The sequence below is a fragment of the Callithrix jacchus genome, chromosome 9, assembly GCF_049354715.1.
Source record: "Callithrix jacchus isolate 240 chromosome 9, calJac240_pri, whole genome shotgun sequence".
NCBI lineage: Eukaryota > Metazoa > Chordata > Mammalia > Primates > Cebidae > Callithrix > Callithrix jacchus.
The window spans coordinates 2,603,402-2,627,888 of record NC_133510.1 but is presented as its reverse complement, the minus strand read 5'-3'; the positions used below and the strand labels follow the sequence as shown (position 1 = coordinate 2,627,888).

General features: G+C 35.9%; 1 protein-coding gene across 2 annotated transcripts in view; it reads left to right on the top strand.

Annotated features, from left to right (window-relative positions):
• The window catches only part of LOC100404555 (solute carrier organic anion transporter family member 1B3), an 81,265-nt gene that overhangs the window by 18,117 nt on the left and 38,661 nt on the right, over window positions 1-24,487 (top strand). For both annotated transcript variants that reach the window (XM_035255179.3, XM_002752097.8), the window contains exons 2-7: window positions 4,047-4,196; window positions 18,426-18,567; window positions 19,453-19,585; window positions 21,663-21,784; window positions 23,328-23,474; window positions 23,678-23,776. In XM_035255179.3, coding sequence (XP_035111070.3) covers window positions 4,113-4,196; window positions 18,426-18,567; window positions 19,453-19,585; window positions 21,663-21,784; window positions 23,328-23,474; window positions 23,678-23,776 — 727 coding nt within the window. In that variant the 5' untranslated portion in view covers window positions 4,047-4,112. The remainder of the gene's footprint in view (window positions 1-4,046; window positions 4,197-18,425; window positions 18,568-19,452; window positions 19,586-21,662; window positions 21,785-23,327; window positions 23,475-23,677; window positions 23,777-24,487) is intronic.

Genomic DNA, 24,487 nt, shown 5'->3' with positions numbered 1-24,487 from the left:
TTTATTCCTTCCTTAATTCTGTTATTTACCCAGTAGTCATTAAGAAGTAGGTGTTCAGTTTCCATGTTATTGTGTAGTTTTGATTGAGTTTCTTAATACTGAGTTCTAATTTGATTGCACTGTGGTCTGAGAGACTGTTTGTTCTGATTTCCATTATTTTGCATTTGCTGAGGAGTGATTATACTTCCAACTATGTGGTCAATTTTAGAATAGGTGTGATGTGGTTCTAAGAAGAATGTATATTCTGCATATTTGGGGTAGAGAGTTCTGTAGCTGTCTATTAGGCTCACTTGGTTTAGATCTGAGTTCAAGTTCTGGATTTCCCTGTTAATTTTCTGTCTCCTTGATCTGTCTAATATTGACAGTGGGGTGTTAAAGTCTCTCACTATTATTTTGTGGGAATTTAAGTATCTGTATGTTGTTAAGAACTTGCTGTATGTATCTGGGTGCTCCTGTATTGGATGCATATCTATTTAGGATAGTTAGCTCTTCTTATTGCATTGATCCATTTACGATTATGCCTGAATAGGCAGTACCATTCAGGACATCAGCATGGGCAAAGACTTTACGACTAAAACACCAAAAACAATGGCAAGGAAAGCCAAAATAGACAAATGGGATCTAATTAGACTTAAGAGCCTCAGCATAGCAAAAGAAACAATTATCAAAATGAACAAGCAGTCTAAAGAATGGGAGAAAATTGTTGTGATCTATCCATCTGGCAAAGGGCTAGTATCCAGAATCTACAAAGAACTTAGACAGACTTACAGGAAAAAAACAACCCCATCAAAAAGTGGATGAAGGATTTGAACAGACACTTTTCAAAAGAAGACATTTATGCAGCCAACAAACATAGGAAAAAATGCTTATCATCACTAGTCATTAGAGAAATGCAAATCAAAACCATATTGAGATACCATCTCATGTCAGTTGGGATGGCAATCATTAAAAAATCTGGAGACAACAGATGCTGGAGAGGGGGTGGAGAAGTAGGAAAGCTTTTATATTGTTGGTGGGAGTGTAAATTATAGTTAAACCATTGTGGAAGACAGTGTGGCAATTCCTCAAGGATCTAGAAATAGAAATTCCATTTGACCCAGCAATCCCATTAATGGGTATATACCCAAAGGATTATAAATCATTTTACTATAAAGACACATGCACACGTGTTTATTGCAGCACTGTTCACAATAACAAAGAGTGGAACCAACCCAAATGCCCACCAGTAATAGACTAAAGAAAATGTGGCACATATACACCGTGGAATACTATGCAGCCATAAAAAACGATGAGTTCATGTGCTCTGCAGGGACATGGATGAAGCTGTTAACCATCATTCCCAGCAAACTAATACAAGAACAGAAAACCGAACACTACATGTTCTCACTCATAAGTGGGTGTTGAACAATGAGAACACATGGACACAGGGAGGGGAATATCACACGCTGGTACCTGTCAGAGGATGAGGGACTAGGGGAGGGACATTATTAGGAGAAATACCTAATGTAGATGGTGGGTTATGGAAGCAGCCAACCACCATGGCACTTTTATACCTATATAACAAACCTGCAGGCTCTACACATGTACCCCAAAATGTACAGTATAAAATAAATAAATATTTTTTAACTTGTAAATTATGAAGAAAGAAACAGAAAGAGATAGTTGTGGAAAAAGTGGTGTGAATTTATTAAGGGGCTGTTTATTACCTTGAGTCCACCAAACTATTGATTTTTTCCTCACCTCACCTACAAAACACAATTGAACTTCTCTTAGAGATACATATGTATGAGTTTCAGCATTCATGAGTATATTTATATACACTCACATATGCATAAATGATAGTATCTTCAGATATTTATTATTGCCATATTCATGCATTATACACTAAATATGCATGAAATATATCCATGGTTTTATACATTTATAATATAGAGAATCTGTAAATCCTTGTTGAGTAAATTAATGCATAAAGTCCACTTGTAGGAATTTATCTAGAGATATGACCACATATAAAGAACATGACTTTAGAACATATTGAGAACATTGTCTAATAGCAAATAATTAGATATAAGCTAAATAGTTATCGATATCAATAAATGCATCAAGTAGATATTTATATTTATTATTCACAGATTCTACATTAGAAAATTTATCTAAACACTAAAATTTATTTATGACACCAGAATTAATACTGCTGGGCTTTTATGGTCATTGGCATGCATGGACAGAGTGGTGAAAAATTTGAGTTGCTATGTTTCCAGCTGACATGGAGCAAAGTGAAGTGTTGTCCCATGTTTCTGCCTCCAAGGGTGCCTGACAGAAGATATATATATATATATATATATATATATCTGCTATGTAAGTTTACTTCTGGCATGAACTACAGGGCTATTGACCACTATTCCGTGTTAATGAATCAACAGTATATGCCAGAGTACTTTAAACAGAAGCATACCTAAAACGTTATGTATTAAGTTATGTATTGATCCATTGATGAAAATGTTGTGGCCAAAGGCACACAGTCACCTAACTGTTTATCTCCTTTAGAACAATGGTTCAATATTTGCAAATTCAGTGTTCCCAGCAACTTTATGGAACATAATTACTGCCAAAGTGAGAATCAACTGTACATATAAGCTACATCATACATATTGTATAATCAGTATTCTATTATAAATCAGATACTTACGTAAATACTTTAGATATTTACATATCTAAGGTATATTTAAGCAGTTTCATAGCATATATCTACATCGCATATACCTATGCATGCATGCTACATACATAACATATACCTATATCTATGTTATGTGTCTGTTTATGTAGATACTGTAGATACATAAATATGTGTTAAGCACATATGTATGAACAAGAATACATCTCTGAACCTTCACAGGTCATCCACTATTCTATATAAAAGAGTCAACTGAAGTAAAAGTTGACTCATTTTGCTAGTCTTTAATATAGGAGTTTAGTAACTCTCAAACCTATGGTTTCTCTTGTGCTTTGACCTCAAAACTCCACTCGCAGGAATTTATCCTACAGATACGACCACACATAAGGAACATGACTTATATTGAGAACATTGTCTAATATCAGATAATTAGACATAAGTTAAATAGTTATCAATATGGAATTAGTTACATATATTATGGACAAAAGAATACCCTGCTACCATAAGGAAAATGAGAAGGACTTTTATTAATATAAAGCATATACAGAAGGTAAAAGGTAGAGTACAGTGGTAATGGTATGCTCATATTTCTATTAAAAGGCAAAATATTATGTATTTAATTAAAAATGCATATCAGATTTCTGTAAAAGGGACAAAGGTTATGAAAAGAATCTTTGCTTTTTTTCTCTTTTTTTTTTTTGCATTTTCAACTACATGCATGTATTTTCTCTTGAAAAATGAATGAATAAACCTGATAAACAGTACGATCATGATATGGTGAGGTCAAGCATCTCCAGAGTCTCTCTGAGAGATACTTCGAATGCATTTTGTTCTTTTAAACAAATTTAAAAGTATCTGCTGTTTGAGCCTGGTTCCACAGGTATCTTCTCTATAAAACTGTCTGAGTCTATCCTAATTATTATTATTTATATTATTTTCTACCCATTTGGAGTATCCACTATGTGCAAGTCATTTGGCACTTTATAAACTTATAAAGATAATGTAAACATAAATTTGCTTTTATAAATCTTATAATCTGGGTATACAGAAAATATAACAATTTTCATTTCTATCATTTTAAATTTTTGTTCATGCAGTCTAGTGTGTGGTTTTATATTATCATATTTACTTGTTTTAAATTTGTCTACAAAAAATTATTTTTCTAAGTAGTTATAATCTCTTTTGGTGGAGTTTGTGTCTGTCTTTCCTGTGTGTCCAGCATTGACCTACCGCCGTGGTCAGAAAATAGCAGACCCTGAATGAATATTAGAGAATGATTGATTGATTGATTGATATTGAACTCATGGCTTTTCTTATTTTTTAATTGTATATGATTAAAGTAAAATAAATTATACATTTTCTTTTTTAACAGGTTATCATTTCAAACCAAGCATCAACAACAATTAGAAAACATTCACGTGGTATCTGTAGTTTAATCATGGACCAACATCAACATTTGAATAAGACAGCAGAGTCGGAATCTTCAGAGAAAAAGAAAACAAGATGCTGCGACGGGTTCAAGGTAGAATGGGTTTTATATTTTCAAACCAAAATAAGTTAATGGAAAATTTTAATGTGTAAAAAGACCACTAATTGTCAAAGAGAACATTATATCTCATAATTTTTACATTGAAGCACACATTAAAATATTGACAAAATAATCCTTATATTGATTTAAATCAGTTTTTAATCTGATTAAGGTATTTCTTTGGTAGAATTTTTTGATGTATAAAAGTTTTTTTTTAATTTTTATTTTTTGTGGGTATGTAGAAGTTATTTGTGTTTATGGGGTACATGAGATGTTTTGGTACAGGCATGCAGGGTGAAATAGCAAGTAATGAAGAATGGGGCATCCATTCCCTCAAGCATTGTTTCATTGAGTTGCAACCATCCAATTACACTCTTTATGTTATGTTAGAAGGTGCAGTCAAGTAATTGACTGTAGTCACCCTGTTGTGCTATCAAATAGTAAGGCTTATTCATTTTTTTAACTATTTTTTTTACCCATTAACCATCCCGTCTCCCCACCCCTACACTCCCCACCACCCTTTTCAGCCTCTGGTAACTGTCCTTCTACTCTCTATGTTCATGAATTCAGTTGTTTTGATGTTTAGATCCATAAATAAGTGAGAACATGCAATGTTTGTCTTTCTGTGCTTTCCTTATTTCAGTTAACATAATGATCTCCAGTTCGATTATTTTGTTGCAATTGACTGGGTCTCCTTTTTATAGCTGAATAGTACACATTTTTTTTTTTACACGTTCATCTGTTGACAGACACTTAGGTTGCTTCCAAACCTTAACTATTGTAAACAGTGCTGCAACAAACATGGGAGTAGGGATAACTTTTAGATACAATGATTCCCTTTCTTTCAGGTACATGCCCAGCAGTGGGGAACTGCTGGATCACATGGTAGCTCAATTTTTAGTTTCTTGAGGAACGTCCAAACTGTTCCTCACAGTAGTTGTACTAATCTGTTTTCCCACCAATGGTGTACAAGGAATTCCCTTTACTCCACATTCTCACCAGCATTTGTTATTATCTGTCTTTTGGATATAAGCCATTTAGTTGGGGTGAGACAGTATCTCATTGTAGTATTGACTTGCATTTCTCTGATGACTGATGATGTTGAGCACCTCTTCCTAAGCCTGTGTGCTGTTTGTGTGTCTTCTTTTGAGACGTATATTCAAATATGTTGCCCACCTTTTGATGGGATTGTTAGATTTTCTCCTATAAAGTTGTTTGAGCTCCTTAGATATTCTGGTTATTAGTTCTTTGACAGATGGGTAGTTTACAAATATTTTCTCCTACTCAGTGGGGTGTCTCTTCACTTTTTTGATTGTATCCTTTTCTGTTCAGAAACTTTTTAACTAGATGTGATCCCATTTGTCCATTTTTCTTTGGGTGCCTGTGTTTCACGGGTAAGAAAATTGCTCAAGAAATTTTTGCCCAGACCAATGTTCTGGAGAATTTTCCCAATATTTTCTTGAGGTAGTTTTACGGTTTAGTCTTTAGCTTTAAGTCTTTCATTCATTTTGATTTGTTTTTTAATATGGCTAGAAATAAGTGCCTAGTTTCATCCTAGTACCATTCACTGTCTTTTCCCCAGTGAATATTCTTGGCACTTTGGTCAAAAATGAATTCATTGTAGGTGTGTGGATTTGTTTCTGGTGGTCTATTCTAATCCATTGGTCTAAGTGTCTGTTTTTATGCCACTACCATGCTGTTTTGTTTACTATAACTCTGTAGTATAATTCAAAGTCAGGTAATGTGATGCCTCCATTTTTTTCTTTTTGCTTAGGACACCCTTTGCTATTCTGTGTCTTTTATGGTTCCATATACATTTTAGATTGATTTTTCTATTTCTGTGAAGAAAGTCATTGGTATTTTGATAGGGATTACATTAGATTCATAGATGGCTTTGGGTAATATGGACATTTGAAAAATATTGATTCTTTCAAACCATAAACATGAAATATTTGTTCATTTTGTGATATCTTCATCAATTTCTTCCATGAGGGTTATATAGTTTTTATTATAGAGATCTTTCACTTCTTTGGTTAAATTAATTTCTAGGTATTTAATTGTATGTGTGGCTATTGTAAATGGGATTACCTTTTTGATTTCTTTGTCACATTGTTCACTATTGACATATAGAAATGCTACTGAGTTGTATGTTGAATTTGTATCCTGCAACTTTATTGAATTTGTTTATCAGTTCTAATAGTTTTGTGGAATCTTTAGAATTTTTCAAATATAAGATCTCATCATCTGCAAACAAGATAATTTGAATTCTTCTTTTCCAGTTTGGATGCCCTTTTCTTATTTATCTGGTCTAATCACTCTACGTAGGACTTCCACTACTATGTTAAATAACAGTGGTGACAGTGAGCATTATTGTTGTCCTCTAGATCTTAGAGGGAAGGCAGGAGTTTATTAATGTAACATTTAGAAATATTTTTATATCTTCCCTTTGGTTCTTGATAGATCAAGAGATACTATAAGGGTTATTAAAATTAAGAAAATGTAATAAATAACATCTAAAAGTCTTCTTAGAATCAACTTATAAATCTAGAAGATTAATGTCCCGTGAATCACTTCACAATCTTAATCTAATTAAATATTCTTTTGTTAAAGAGCAGCATTGTTACGACTTCTGATAAATTACGTAATAGGGGCTGATGGAAAAGAGATCCGTAATAGTCCAGGGATCTAGTCCAGGATCTAATTGATGATTTACAAAGACTATTTATTTTTTTCTTTGAAAATTGGTAAAAGTAATAATTCTGACTTTTGTTTTTGTCACAAAATTATGAGGCATTAAATGATATTGGCATTTTCATAAACGGGGGAAAGTATTGCTAAGCACAGTGCTAAATGAAGAAACCAAGACTCAGGTGAGTTGAGGTATTTAACTGTAGTCACCTCTGTTTGAATTGACAGACCTGGAACCCATGTCAAAGCCTTTTAATCTCCACAGGCAAGTCTTTGAAGAAATAAAGAAGTTGATCCCAGTCATCTTTTAGCAATACATATATATTTAATTGACTCACATTCGTAGCCCTATCCAGTTGAATAGGGCCACAGAGACTACTGGATTGTAAACCAAAGTGTACCTGAGATAGGTCTCAATTAGTTTAGAAGTTTACCTTACCCAGGTTAAGGATGTACCCAGGAGACAGACCTGGGCCTTTCTCCAAAAGTGATTTGGAGGGCTTAAATACTTAACGGAGAAAAGCTGGCTGGAGAAGAAAGTGGGAATATATGGTCACATTACTGAATCCACATGTTGCAAGAGAAAAACTTGCAGGTAAGGAAATGGTCAATTATTTATTTGTCTTGTGGTCAGTAAATCGGCATTTTACGCAAGATAAGGTGAATGTAGACTAGCTACCTGTGGAAATATTTAACCTTTTATCTGCATCTGTGTGCTTAGGAACAAAAGGAAAGGCAGCATTTTGCAAAACTCAGCTTTCAGCTTAATTTTGCTTCTTTTGGCATAGTGAATTGGGGTCTCCGGTTTTTATTTTCCGTTCACAGCTCCCCTGCCTCTTCCTTTTAAAATCTTTTTTAAAAAGCATTTTAGAAGAAAGTTATTCCCTGGTCTGAAATTTTGTCTGCTCTCTCCTGGCTATGATGATTTTTCCCTAGACCAATAGATTCCACATTATTAGGAAAGCTCATTTTTAGCAGGTTGTGAGATCACATGCCCTGCAAATAAAAAAATGGGAGGAGGAGGAAGAGAGAAAGAAAAGAAGAAATAGATAGTAGAAAGAACAATCCTGGAAAGCTAATAAAGGCTGTATTACTCTGAAGTCTGTTGTCAGTAGGCAGGTAGAAAAACGGTGCGTGTATAAATAGGTGGCTGTTATTTCCCTCTGAAGTTTAAGTTGTCTAGTTTGTGTCCGTAGGGCTTGAAGAAAATCACAGCTTGCTATCTAGTCATTTCAGATTGGAAAATGGGGTGGGGGGAGAAAAAGAAAGGAAAGGAGAAAAGAAAGAAAAAAATTGAAAACATTATTTTGGAGACTTGTAGCCAGGAAAAATTTTAGAATTTAGTCCAAAGTGTAGAAAATAATAAAAACTGATAAAACTTAGTCAAGACTAGAATCAAATAACAGGTGTACTATAGTTTATAGAAGCGTATTTTTTTCTCTCTTCAATTCCCCAGTTTTATTAAAGACAAATTTATAGTAGGACCAGTTTATTGGTAAAATACATTTTAGTACTATCACACTTGGTTTGCTCATTTGCATTAAGAATTATCATTTGCCAGGTAGGCGCTCTCTCTCTTTGGGAAATGGCTTTGCTGGAATCTTTTGCACAAGGCACCTAAGATTAGACCTTGGTAAAGGCCTGAAGCCTAGCCAAGGATTTACAAATACAGTCTACCTAACTTATTCAATAAAACTGTGATGGTCATCATTTAAGTTATTTCTCTGTCAATCATTTACGTAGCCTGTGATTTCAGATGTTTACCTAAGTAGAAATCTTAAGGTTAAGTAACTCTTTTCTTGTTGTTGTTTTGCCAGTAACTCAAAAGTTAGCTTTTTAAATTAAACCAACAACTTTTAATGAATTATTTATACCAAAGTTACACAAAGATAGTCATGTTTTGGGCTGCAGACTCTGTAACCCTCATGCCAAATTTGGACACTGTAATATTAAACTGCTTGATCATGAAATGTAAATGATAATTTGTTTTGACAACTCTAAAGACATTCCTGATTTTATTTTACCAACAATTTTAAAACACGCTCATTTATTAAGGATTTTCTTAAGTCACATGAACTTGAAAAAACATTTGGGCTTTTTGATCTTCTATTTTTCTGATACAGTATTTGACTTAAGTGCCTTTGTAAATCCAATCAATTCGAGCTCTTTTTTTATATTTTTGGTAGTGAAACATAATATACATGACACAGAAATACACAGACTTATTAGTCACGAAGATAAAAGATCTTAAATATTCATATTTTAGATATTTTAGACTTCCAATTTAGATATTTCAGACTTCCAATTTCTTATAACCTGTTTCATTATCCTAGGCAAATTAGTTAGATAGACTTAAATTTGCACACTACAGGGACAACTCTTAGATGAAAATCAGATAGCAAAATTTACCTCTAAAGGTACAGAGAGAGAGTCTGGTGTGCTAGAGGGAGATTAAAAATGGATGCCAAGTCAAACATAAAATTGTAGAAATCTACCTTGCAATTTTATAGAAGACCAATTTTATTTAGATAGGTAGTTTTAAATTTAGTCTCTATCTTTTAATTGGCTCTCTGAGCTCTGCACAGAGGCAGGAATTTAATCAACTCAATGGCCTTTCCCCCCATAATTTGGAACGTTCCTTTGGATTTGAACATATTGTGTATAGTTGGTCAAACCTAACGGGAGAAAGACTGAAACAACAAAACAAACAAACAAAAGACAGTTAAGCCAAACAAACAGTTGTACAATTTATATGATCACTGAGAGCTCTCATGGTAAGGAGAAAGTCAGACCAGTTCGTTGCTAGTCTTAACTTTTAGTAACTAAAGAGAATTTCCAGGTCAAGAACACAATTCAGTTACTTGCCTAGGAATGAGGCCCAGTCTGACTACTGCACTCTACCATCCTAGAAGTGGGGAAACACTCAAACTCACCGTCCCTGGGGGAAGTAACCTGAAACTCCGAGAAGGAGCTGCTGGTCTCCATCATCATGGAACCGGAAAACTCACCTTCTTTTTTCAAAACAAGTGAAACTCCAGAAAAAGAGTTACACAATAAAATAAATTTTAGGTCTTAACCAAATTTTGAGAGAGCAGGCATTGTCTCTTCAGTGGGAGCTCCCTGACCTTGACAAAATGTACAATTAGTTTTGTTATAGGAAAGGGGTCCCGATGCAGACCACAAGAGAGAGTGTTCTTGGATCTTGCACAAGAAAGAATTCAAGGCAAGTCCACATGGAAAGGAAAAGCAAGTTTATTAAAAAAGTAAAGGAATGGCTTCTCCATAGACAGAGCAGCCCTGAGGACTGCTGGTTGCCCATTTTTATGGTTATTTCTTAATAATATGCTAAACAAGGGGTGCGTTATTCATAGACCATATAGGGTAACTTTCCGACATTGCCATGGCATTTCTAACTGTCATGGAGCTGGTAGGGGTGTAGCAGTGAGGGTGACCTGTGGTCCCTCTGTCGCCATTTTGGTTTTGGTGGGCTTTGGCCAACTCCTTTACTGCAAACTGTTTTATCAGCAAGGTCTTTATGACCTGTGTTTTGTGCTGACCTTCGCCTCATCTGTGACTTGGATGCCTTAACCATCTGGGAATGCAGCCCGGTAGGTTTCAGCCTCATTTTATCCAGCTCCTATTTAGGATAATCTTCGTTGTTTCCAGACCCCTGACAGTTTGAGCAATGAAGATAACACAAGCTTGTACCTGGCAACCATAGCAGCATTGTCAACGCTTAGGGCCGCCTCTACCCAGAGTCTTTCCCTTGGTCACCAGTTTGCCCATTTGTAAATCAAATGGTATGCGAAACAGGTCTCAATCCATTTAGAAGTTTATTTTGCCAAGGTTAAGGATGTACCAGGGAGACAGGGCTGTGCCTTTCTCCAAAGATGATTTTGAGCGCTTCAGTATTTAAAGGGGAAAAACAAGTTGAAGGGGAACGAGAGAGGGTATAGTCACAATTCTGAATCCACAGGCTGCCAGAGAAAAAAGAGGAGATAGGTGAATAGTCAGCTACGTATTCATGTTGCACTTAGTGAACTGACACTCTATGCAAGATAAGGTGAGCAAAGAGTGGCTCCTCCTGGAGATAGTTAATCTTTTATTTGTAGCTATCCACTTAGGAAGAAAGGAAAAATCCGCTTGTTGGTGGCTCAGCTTAACTTTGTTTCTTTTGGCATAGTGAATTGGGTCCCAAGTATTTGTTTCATTACACAGGATTCACTTGCAATAATGTTAAACAAGGCTCTTTTTAACTTTGTCCAGGGAACATGGAATTTGTTTATTTTCTGAGATTTCTGATGAAGTCTATCGTGTTGAAATATTTGGACAATATTTCAGCAGAATGGCATTGTTAGGAAAAAGTATTGCCTAATGCAGATGAATTACCTTCTGTTGTCTAACGGTAATATAATGGGCTTCGTTATTTTTACTTTTAAATACTGAGTGTTACAGTGACTTTCCTTTCATGTGCATAGCAGAGTGACAAACTGGTGGAAGAAATAAGATGTCCAGAGTAATCTCTTAAAGCGTATTTGGAATAGAAGCTGGGAGTTAGGAACGTAGCAGCATATATAAGGTACATTACTTGCAGTCTAATAAAAAAGCCCAGGGCTAGGGAAAGATACTGGAATAAGATTGACATCACAATTTCAAAAACATTGCTAAATTGATAAATCATGTGTAGAAGTGATGTTTAAAAGAATCTTTTCACTAACTTAAATTGTTAATATTGAAAGAATATTAACCTCAACAATCCCATTACAACAGTTCTGTAAAGGCGTGTGTTGGCAGTGGAATTTAGTTGCATTTCTATGCCTGCTTTCTATTCGTGAGGAACAAAAACATAATTGGATGAAATTTTAAGGTAATTATTAACTTTTTATGAAGTTTGAGACATCAAACTATCAAAAAAGTACTGTTTCAGTAAAAATAATTACTAAAATTCTCATGAATTTTGAAATCTTGTGAATTAGGAGTATCTGCACATACAGAGATAATTAAAATTTAATGGTAAAATAGCTCTGATTCAACAACACAAAAAGAGGAGGTGAGAGAAACAATACCAGTGGCTAACATTTGTGAGCACTTATCACATACGAGACGTTGCTCTAGTGTTTTGTTTGCGTTCATAGACTTTCTTCCTTACCACAGTTCCATCAACCAGATGCTCTTATCTCCCTTTGCAGATGAAAAACACCCTAGGTATAGAAAAGGCAAATGACTTCCCCTAGTTCTCACAGCTGGTAAACGACGGAGCCAAGATCTGAACTCAGGCAGTCTGATTCCAAATTCCATGCTCTCAACTGTGATTCATTTTGCTAAAGCAACTGTGAAATTTTGTACTATTAGTACCCTTAAGAGGTGCAGCCTATTTAATGATGTACCTTATTTCATATTATTCGGTATCAAGCAACAATGGTATTGGCGTACGTGATGTGCACACACTAATCCACATGTTGCTGTTGACTTGCATATACACAAATGTAGACGGAAATGTGTACAAGCATAAGTAGATAATAACCCATTTAAATAAAATCACATACTTTGATTATTTTCTACCTCTTTCCCTCAACTGTTTGTATTGAGCCAGCTAGGTTACATGGAATCTGCCACTATATACTTCAACATTACACATGCCTTTTCTGTTCTTAAAAGTCTTTAACAACACAAAAGTAATGCATTATTATTATTAAAAAAAAGAGAGCAAAAGAAAAAGTTTCCCCTTTCTGCCTTCATTTTCACTCCCTTTCTGGAATAATCACTCCACATGTGTAACCACCACAAAGATCCAATCCCACAGGTTTTATTCTGGGTCTCTTCTTCAGCCATAGCAGCCTTTTTGCTATTCCTCAGATGTGCCAAGCGCTTCTGACTTGGGGAGGTTTGCGCTCCTTGTTCCTGCTTTATAACACTCTTCTCGATGTTTTGTGCTTTCATCTCACTCAGATATTTGTTTAAACATTTATTCATTCCTGAACACCACATATAATATAACATCTCCTGTCCATAACTCTTCAACCAGTTTGATTTTTATAGTATTTATCACCAGTTGACACTGACACTCCAAAACGCACTTGTGTAGAAGTGTGTGTTTGCGCACATGTGTGCTTAATGGCTTAAACAACAAATTTATTATCTTAGACATCTAAAATCCAGAAATCAGTAATAAGTGTCAGTGAACTAAACTCAGATGTTGGCAAGACCATTTTATTCTGGAAATTCTAGGGACAATACATTTCCTTGCCTTCTCCAGTGTCTGGAGGCTATCTGAATTCCTTGACTGACGGACATTTTCCATGTTCAAAGCTAGTGATCACATGAACACTGACTGCTCTATGCCCTTCTCTGACATTTACAGTAACCTTGTGATTGCACTGAATTCACTAGACCAAGTCAGGTCAGTCTCTATGTTAAGGTTAATTCCATGTACAATTTTAATACCCCTCGCCATGTTTCCTAACATATTCACAAGTTCTGGAGATTAGGACGTGGATGTCTTTAGGGGTCATTGCTCTACCTAAGGTTACATTATATATAACATTACATATATATATTCTCCACATATATGAATAATACACATATAAATTTTACACATATGTTTGTCATATATACAGACATATCATTTGATATATATAAATATATGCATATATATACATATAAACACATATATACATATATCTTTACTGTGTATGCATATACATATAGTTTATATATGTATATCTGTATGTATGTGTTTACTATGTATACATGAATATATAGTATATATAATATAGTATATAAACTATTATATAAACACAAATTGTGTGTGTGCCTGTGTATATATATACTTTATGGTATAGAGAGATAGAGGATAAATAAATTATGTGTATATATAATATATTGTATATATTTATCATCTGTCTCTCTGTACCACAAATTACAAAGCTCTCTGAAAACATAGGTGTTTGATTCACTCTTCTCTGTGTCAAACATCAGTGCTCAGTGTATATAAACAGAGTGACTGATGCAAGCGGTGGGTCCCTCAGTCTTGGGCAGCTCCATCCCTGTGGCTTTGCAGGGTACAGCCCTCATCCTGGCTGCTTTCATGAGCTGGCATTAGGTGTCTGTGGCTTCTTCATGTGTATAGTGCTATTCACAGTGTCAGTGGATCTACCATTCTGGGGTCTGGAGGATGGTGTCCCTCTTCTCACAGCTCCACTAGGCAGCGCCCCAGTGGAGACACTTTGTTGGGGTTTTCACCCCATATTTCCTTTCTGACTGGAAAAGCAAAAGTTCTCCATGACGGCTCTGCCCTTGAAGCACACGTCTTCCTGGACATCCAAGTGTTTCCATATCCTCTGAAATCTAAGTGGAGGTTCCCAAACTTCAATTCTTATCTTCTCTGCACCTGTAGGCTCAACACCATGTGGAAGCTGCCAAGACATGGAGCTTTTACCCTCTGAATCCACTGTCCAAGCTGTACCTTGGCCCCTTTTAGCTGTGGCTGGAGTGGCTAGAATGCAGGGCACCAAGTCACAAGACTGCATACAGCAAAGGGGCCATGGACCAGGCCCAAGAAACCATTTTTCCCTTCTAGACCTCCAGACCTGTAATGGGTGTGGCCAAAGCAAAGGTCTTTGACATGCTCCGGAGACATTTTCCCCATTGTCTTGGCAACTACCATTTGTCTCCTCATTACTTATGCAAATTTCTCCCCAGAAAATGGGGTTTTCTTTCCCGTTGCATTGCCAGGCTGCAAACTTTTTACACTTTTACGCTCTGCTTCCTCTTGAACTCTTTGCTGCTTAGAAATGTCTTCCAGCAGATACCCTAAATCGTCTCTCTTAAGTTCAAAATTTCTCAGATCTCTAGGGCAGGGGCAACATTCTGCCAGTCTCTTTGCTGCAGCCTAACAAGAATCACCTTCGCTCTGGTTCCCAACAAGTTTCTCCTCTTTGTCTGAGACCACTTCAGCCTGGACTTTATTATGCATGTCAGTATCAGTGTCCTGATGGAAGCCATTCAGCAAGTCTCTAGGAAGTCCCACACGCCTCACACCTTCCTGTCTTCTGAGTCCCACACGCCTCACACCTTCCTGTCTTCTGAGTCCCACACGCCTCACCCCTTCCTGTCTTCTGAGTCCCACACGCCTCACACCTTCCTGTCTTCTGAGTCCCACACGCCTCACACCTTCCTGTCTTCTGAGTCCCACACGCCTCACACCTTCCTGTCTTCTGAGTCCCACACGCCTCACACCTTCCTGTCTTCTGAGTCCCACACGCCTCACACCTTCCTGTCTTCTGAGTCCCACACGCCTCACACCTTCCTGTCTTCTGAGTCCCCAACGCCTCACCCCTTCCTGTCTTCTGAGTCCCACACGCCTCACCCCTTCCTGTCTTCTGAGTCCCACATGCCTCACCCCTTCCTGTCTTCTGAGTCCCACACGCCTCACACCTTCCTGTCTTCTGAGTCCCACACGCCTCACACCTTCCTGTCTTCTGAGTCCCACACGCCTCACACCTTCCTGTCTTCTGAGTCCCACACGCCTCACACCTTCCTGTCTTCTGAGTCCCACACGCCTCACACCTTCCTGTCTTCTGAGTCCCAAACTGCCTCACACCCTCCTGTCTTCTGAGTCCTCCAATTCTCAAGGAAGTTCCAAACTTTCCCACATTTTCCCACAAATTTATGGCAGTAACCCTAAATTTAAATCAACTAAATCCCCCAATCAAAAGATACAGCCAAAACCTAACGGTATATCCAAAGATACACAAAGACTCAAAACAAAGGTTTGGAGAAACATTTACCAACCAAATGGAGAGCAAAAATAAATAAATAAACAAAAAGCAGGAGTTGCAATTCTCACATTTGATAAAATAGATTTCAAAGCAACAAAGATACAGTGGTAAAAGGATCCATGCAACAATAAGAGATCTTAATACCCAGATACATAAGACCCATAACGAGATTTAGACTCAACGAGACAGAAAATTAATAAGGATATCCAGGACTTCAACTCAGATCTGGAACAAGTAAACTCAATAAATATTTATAGAGTTCTCTATTTTAAATACACAAAATATTGATCGGCCATTATTAATACCCATTTTTAGAATGAAGCAATATTCCTGTTCTCTCTCCCTTTCTTCCTCTCCTTCTCTCCTTTTTTTACTTTTCAACATCCTAGTTCCTCACCTCTACTCAATACATTCCTCTGAACACCTGATTCCTTGTGATTCTCCCGTCCCACTGAAACCTCCAATCCATTAAAAAAATAAAAAATAAATAAATAAAAAATAAATTAAAAAAAAAGGCCACATGTACTACTCATACCAAAAATAAATAAATAAATAAATAAATAAATAAAGTCAGGAAAAAAAAAAAAAAAGAAAATACCCATAAGTTCAAATTGTGCACTCCTGGCCTCCAAGACATACTCTATTGTCACCATGATAAAAAAAAAAAAAATGAAGCAATACTGAAGACTAGACAATGTGTAAATAAAAAAGGTTTAACAGACTCACAATTTCAAATGGCTGGGGAGGTCTCACAGTCATGGTGAAAGGCTAAGGAGGAGCAAAGGTTCATCTTACATGGAGGCAGCAAAGGAATGTGTGCAGGAGAACTCACCTTTATAAAATCATCAGATCTTGTGAGACGTATTCACTATCATAAGAGCAGCGTAGGAAAAACCCATCCCCATGGTACAATTAGCTCTCACTGGGTCCCTCTCATGCCACATGGGGATCATGGGAGCTCCAATTTAAGATGAGGTTTGAGTGGAGACACAGCCAAAATATATCACTATTACAAATGATACCTTATTTGCAAATTAGGTTTATGTGATGGATTATATAAACTGATTTTCATATGTTGAACCAGCCATGCACACCTGAAATAAGTACCATTTGATCATAGTATTTAATTCTTTTCCTGTCTTATGTATTATTGGATTTTTTTTTGCTAATATTTGTTGAGGATTTTTACATCTGTTTATGAGTGATATTGGTCTACAATTCTTGTTATTGTAATATCTTTAATTTTAGTATCAGGGTAATGCTGGCCTCGTGGAATAAGATAGAAAGTATCTGCAATGCTTTCATCCTGTGAAGAAGGTTGTATAGAATTGGTATAACATCTTTCTTAAATGTTTGGTAGAATTCACCAGTGAAACTATCTGGGCCTCATTTTTTCTGTTTTGGAAGGTTATTACTTGACAATTTAATTTCTTAAACAGAGGTCTCTTCATTAAATTTTTCTTGTAAGAGTTTGAGTAGATGGTTTACTTTGAGGAATTGGTCGATTTAGTATAGGTTATTATAATTGCAGTTATAGTTTTGTTCATAGTATTTCATTATTATCCTTTTAATGTCTGTGGGGTCTGTAGTGGTATCCCCTCTGCTATTTCTGATGTTAGTAATTAATATTCTCTCTCTCTTTTTTTTTTTTTCCCTTAGTTAGTTAACCTGGTTAGAGGCCTATCAATTTTATGGATCTTTTTAAAGAATCTTTGGTTATGTATATATTATCTATTAAATTTCTGTTTTTAAAAGTCATTGGCTTGTGTTTCAATTTTTATTATTAACTTTCTTCTTCTTGCTTTGAGTTTCATTTGCTGCTCTTTTTCAAGTTTCCTAAGGTAGAAACCTAAATACTGATTTTAGATCTGTCTTCTTTTCTCATATATGCATTCTGATGCACGTTTCATTGTCTGTGTTCTGAGGGATAAGCCCAACCTGCTTCTCTATTCCTGTGGCTACTTGGATACAGGAAAGACAGATACCAGTTCTTGGGTGGAGAGAGAGGGTGAGAATCTCTCATTTCTCTTATTATTGGGGTATGAATTCATCATGAGAACTCTACTCTCGTGACCAAGTACCCCTAAAAGGCTCCATCTCCAATTATCATCACACTAGAAATTTGGGATGAACACAAGCACACAGTTCAAAAGTGGGTAATATTTTAATAGTAGAGCCAAAGGAATTGCTTATGGATGTAGATGTGAGCTTTAAGAGGAAGGATGGATCAATAAAATTTTTTAAAATGAAATTGGGAATTAAAACGTCGACAACTGCTATGTCACGCTGATACAGTCACTTTTATTGGTCATAAAAGTCCTCTTTGCCTCCACAAATTTCCATTTCTTAGCTGGCTTCCTGGAAATGCTATCTTTGAGAATATACTGCTTGCCATTCCCCTCACAGTTAGCCTATGCTGTTCACACGGAAATAAAGAATAGCTCACCATCATGTTCATCTGAGAACAGTGTCTAGCTTCCTATAAATCAGTTAATGACATTAGTTTTAAAATAACAACCTTAACTACACTCCTCTAACTAATGTAACCAAGTGGAAAATCATGCTTTAGTAGTGACTGATAATAATATTATAGGGCTGAGAACTTTCAACTTGTATAGGGAAAAATGGTATGCTTTTTATGGTAAAAATAATGTTGTCAAGTAAAGAAGAAAAACTCTCTTAATTTCATGTACCTATAAACATTATAGAGTTTTTAACTTAACCAATCTCCCTTTTTTTCTTCTACTGTTTTTAGATGTTCTTGGCAGCCCTGTCATTCAGCTATATTGCTAAAACACTAGGTGGAATCATTATGAAAATTTCCATTACTCAAATAGAAAGGAGATTTGAAATACCCTCTTCTCTTGCTGGTTTAATTGATGGAAGCTTTGAAATTGGTAACTTTTTTTTTTTCGATTTTGATAACCATACTTGCATAAGTTAAAAAAAAAAAGTTCATGCATGCTTTATATCACTGGCTCTGAACAAAGCCTACTTTGTCTCCCATGGGCAATTTGGCAATATGTGAGGACATTTTTGGTTGGCATAAATGGGTTGGGACAGAGAGGATGCTACTGGTACCTAGGTGTGGAGGTCAGGGAGGCAGCTAAACATTGTACAATGCACAGGAAAGACTTACCAACAAAAACTATCCTCAAAATGTCTACAGTGAGGATGTTGAAAAACTCTGATCCTACACAAACTCTTAATTTGCAAATAAACTTTTCAGGAAGCTTTATCTTCCTTGTCTCAAGGTGTCCCAATTTGAAGAAAGGTTGAGGGAGGACTATAATTCTTATGGTTTTAGGTGGGGGGACTGCATAGGAGCAACCTACACTAGATCCTACTGTTTAACTGGGTACATAGTTGGGAGTTTAAAGTCTTTGTTTTTTTTAATGATAGGTACATAGTACAAATTTAAAGAATGCGTGGAATAAATCTAAGAAATGCATGAATGATGATCTTTCCCTCAAGATTAGGTAGACATTTTTCCATTCCAATGCAATCCAGTAAACTCCAGATTTTCATTAAAATTTTGCTTCTCTCATGTGGCCAAATTACCCAAGTGGTTTATTTGCATATGAAACCTATTCTACTTATCATTAATACTATACAACTTTTCAATGAGTCATTTAATGTAGGAGAATTCACCTTTACAATTAAATTATGTGGTCTTTGAGAGAAGGTATGATGTCTTGGGCTTTATTTGCATGTCTTCATTCAATTCTACTAAATACAAAATTAAACTAAGTCATATCTACATCATTTTGTTCTCTTTCTAGGAAATTTGCTTGTGATCATATTTGTAAGTTACTTTGGATCTAAACTACACAGACCAAAGTTAATTGGAATTGGTTGTTTCCTTATGGGAACTGGAAGTATTCTGACAGCTTTACCACATTTCTTCATGGGCTAGTAAGTGTTACACAGCACTGAGTCATTCATCATCAGCAACTTGAAAATTAGCAGTAGAGTTTTATTTTTATACTTTTAAGTAGGCAGTAATCTTCTGAGAAGAATACGCACTCAGTACAAATAGAAATGGAGTATATTTACTATAGAATAGTGAATGTACTTCTTTATTCATCATGGCTTTTATAAACATTGAAATCATAATATTACATAAGGTATACAGTTTTATGTGAAATCAATAAGTTATTTACCAATTTTAATAAACGTATGTACTTTGTTTTTACCTGTAAGATTTTGATTGTATTCAGTAAGACTTCACAACTTCACCTGCTGCTGTGTAGGTTTTCCCACCAGCCTTTCACTAAAGCTGCTCTGCCTAAGGTAACTGTGTGCTTATGACTAGAGTGCGATGCTCTTATGAGAAAATGAAAGGAGTGAAATAAGATAGAAGATTTTACATAAAAGGTAATGCATCCCATCCAGGGCTGATGTGACTCTACTTCTCATCATAGTGCTGTGCCTTGCATGGCCTTGTCTTCATAGTACAAACAGTGGCAGTGCATGTCCAGGCAACATGATAGAAGAGAAGAACCACAACAAGAGTGCACACAGGCTGAGGCCCAGGAGCATTTTCAGAAGCAGAACACTCCCACTGACTTCACATTTACCAGGAGTCGGTTACATTTTACATATAGATACATGGGTGTTGAAAAAAATAAACTTTATTCCAGGCTTCCATATTCCAGGTAAAACGCCCAACTTCTGTTACTATGGAAGGGGAAAAGAAAGGACACTGAGAGACGTGAGCAGTCCCTGTTAGAGACACCAGTGACTTATTGCCAAATCCAGAAACCATGCCTTTTGGTCACCATATTAATTCTGTTTTCCCTCCTACATTTGGCCCTTAAAGAACTTTCTTCTTACTGGTACTGCTCTAATACTCATCATGTTCCACAGCCTTGATTCATTTTTCTATCTTGGTGGCTTTTTCATCATGCCTATCCATTTTATTTGCTTCTAACACCATAATTTCAATGTCCCATAATTCCCTCTAATCTTCTTAATATCTTACTCTTCATGATTTTTATGGAGAATGTGCCTTAAATGCAACTACCCCAGCTTTATCTTTCATTGCTCCCCACATTTGAGAGCTACATTCTAGGCTTACAGTTCTCTAATGTGTCATAATATGTCATATCTTTGCATCTGTTATTTCTACAGACTTGAATACTCTTCTTCCCTTGTCTACCAATTAAAATTCTATCTTTGGTCATTCAATCCGTCCTTCACGTTGTAGAGTCTTCTTTGATCTGCCCCCTCACCTCCAAGCAAAACTGACTTTCTCTTTTTTTGTGTGGGTCTGTGACAACTCAGGACCTTGTATATTTAATTTAGTATACCTTTGATCATATACATTTATCTCAGAGAGTGAGATTTCCAAAGTACGAACATTGTGTATCTTACTTCTTGATCTTTATTTTTATTTCTCGTTCTTTGAAGTTGAGCAAAGTGCCTGACACACTATATGTTGCCCTTAGAGCTCACGAGGCACTTAGTATTTTTAGCATCAGCATCTGTCCCTAATCTGGCTCCATCTCTGTTGCTCTTTTAAAGTTTTTCCTCTTAAAATTGAAATGGGTTAGAAATTTGTTTTTATTGAGTTTTGAAAAGTCAAGCACTAGTGTGTGTTTATGTGTGTGTCTACATGAAAGAATCAGATTGACTATCTTTGATGGTAACTCAAAGGGATAAATAGACATAGTTAACAGATTAAAAAAGAAAGAAAGCAAATGAAACCAGGATATTTCATATCTTGACCAGAATATAGCCACTCCTCAGGTGTTAGCAAGGTGATAACCCACCCTGTTCATGGTGTATTGAATCACCTTCCTTAGCGGACACTCCCATTTCACTCCTCATCACCTGTTCTGAAATATACTCTGGGAAGGTGACAAAGAAGATTCTGGTAATTTGGAGAGGACAGTGGTTCAAATAAAGGGGAAAATTTCTCTGTATTTCTGGGAAAACTGAAAGTATTCAGTAAATAAGCAAAATGTTCAATCTAATGTTGCCCTTATAGTTACAGGTATTCTAAAGAAACCCATATTAATCCATCAGAAAATTCAACATCAAGTTTATCAACCTGTTTAATGAATCAAACCTTATTACTCAATAGAACACCATCTGAGATAGTAGAAAAAGGTAAGAATTGATAGTGACATTAAAAAAATTCTAGAATTCACAGATTTAATCACATCTATAAAGTTTGTGATATTATTTAGCAAAATTGATTTAAGAACAAATAGGAAGGACTTTATCCCTTATATACAGACAAAATCATACTGTTAGTATATGCAGTTGATTCTTGAATAACACCGGTTTGAACTGTACCAATTCACTTATATGCAGCTTTTCCCAACCAAACAGAAGGAGAAACCCACCCATGTGGCAGTCTGACTTCTACAGGCGGTTTCCACAGGTCCAACCAGAGGACTTAGGTCTACATGATTTTGTGTACACATGAGTTGTCCTGGCACAAATCTCCTAGTATCCCAAGGGTTATTATGTATAAAGGGCATTTAGAAGTAGATAAGAAAAAAGAAAAAATTTAGTAGGAAATTTGCAAAGAACATACATATTTCAAATAAAGCAGAAAGTGGCAGAAATATGGGAATAATATAACTTTTCTTTTTATAAAAAGGCAAAATGTTATAGCATTTGAAGATTTGTTTTTTTTTGAGACGGGGTCCCACTCTGTCACCCAGGCTGGAGTGCAGTAGCGTAGCCTTGGCTCACTGCAACCTCTGGCTCCCGGGTTCACATGATTCTCCTGCCTTAGCGTCCTGAGAAGCTGTGATTACAGGCGTGTGCCACCACACCCAGCTAATTTTTGTATTTTTAGTAGAGACAAGGTTTCATCATGATGATCAGGCTAGTCTCGAACTCCTGATTTATAATCTGCCCGCCTTGGCCTCCCACAGTGCTGAGATTACAGGCATGAGCCACTGCACCCGGCCAATTCTGTAACTATTATAACACAATAATGTAATTACAACCTCGATATTTAATAAAAGTAAATGAAGTGAAGAAAGAAGAGATTTCAAGTTTTATGTATTGTTGGGAGTGTATAAATTGAATCTTCTTGAGATTAATTTTTAATATATATTAAAGAACAAAAATGTACTTGCTTACTTTCTTAATATTAAGGAAATATTCAGGAATGTTTACTAGGATGTTCACGTTTTTACAATCACAGCCATAGCTGCCATGTTTAACAGAATAAAAATAAAAAATATTTTGTAACTACAAAAGAGATTGTTTAAACAAATTATGACACTGTTATTCAACACACTACTATGCAGTAATTAAAATTTTAATATACAAGAACTCTTAACAACATGGGGAAATTGTGACAATATAGTGAAAACTGTATTTGTACCTTAAAAATAACCTCGATTTTTAAATATGTAATGTACATAATGAATATTATTCCTATTTTGTGCCCTAAAAATGTAGAAGATCCAGAATAACATTTGCAATGATCTTCTGTGTGTAGTATGAATATAGAAAATTTACTGGTTTTCTTTGTTCCCTTCCTTATTTTCAAACTTTGCAAAGTGAATTTGAATCGCTTGTAATTAGAAAATAAACCAAAAATGGAAAAATGAAGGGTTTAAAGCAGATAAGTTTCTAATATGAATGTTAAAATTAATGTTGAAAGTAAAGCACTTTCTTGTCTCTATAGATTGTGTGAAGGAATCTGGGTCACACATGTGGATGTATGTCTTCATGGGTAACATGCTTCGTGGCATGGGGGAAACCCCCATAGTACCATTGGGGATTTCTTACATTGATGACTTTGCAAAAGAAGGACATTCTTCCTTGTATGTAGGTAATGTACAGAAAATATTAAATTGCATGGTTACATTCCTTGGATCTACCCTTGAAATAATAGTGTCATTAGTTTTTTCTTTTACCTATTAGAAAAAATATTTGCAGAGGTGTATTGTGTCATATTACTTTTAAAAATATGTTGGAAGAAAACAGAATATTTGTGGCATCTGATGAAATTGTTTCATTTGGTAATACTTACAGGTATTCTGAATGCAGTGGCAATGATTGGTCCAGTCATTGGCTTTACATTGGGATCTCTGTTTGCTAAAATGTACGTGGATATTGGATTTGTAGATCTGAGTAAGTACAATCAGAACAAGGTACCATAATAGTGTCTTTAAAGCACAGGGCACCATTCTTCAAAATAATTACATTTACTTTTTTAATAGTACTTTGCTTACTATTTTTCAAAAATTATAAGTAAGAAATAAATGCATTAATAATCAGAATGAAATTCAACCCTTATTTATACTTTGCTTATAAAACTAAGTGTAAAAGAGATTTTTAACAAACTTATTTCAGATTACTTGATCCAAAATAACCAACCTTAAAATGTCCCTCTCCCAAAACTGACTGCCCAGTCCGGTACATTTTTCAGTTGATGGCGACTCGGGTGTTGATGTGTGGAACTCAGATGTTGATGTTTGCTTTGCTAGAGCCTCCCTGTGGCTGCTGCCTGGACTCGCGGCCGGGGTGGTTTGAGAGACACTGCTGTGCACTTTGGTTATGGTCTTTTTTCCTGGTCCTTGCTGAGGGCTTGGCATATGGCAACATTTAATGAGTGCTTGTACAACAAATGAATGAAGAGAGGGCACCTAAATAAACTTTGTGACTGGTCTTCACTCTCGGAGCATGCTTTATTTCTCCTCTCATAGAAGAATGAGAGTCCGTGTTGTAACATCTGCCTCGACTTCAGATCTGCCTTCCTACAGATGTACCTGGACTATATATTTATTTGTGTTTTTACCCATACTTATAAAAAAGCATTTATCTTTAGCTAATGTTAGTAGA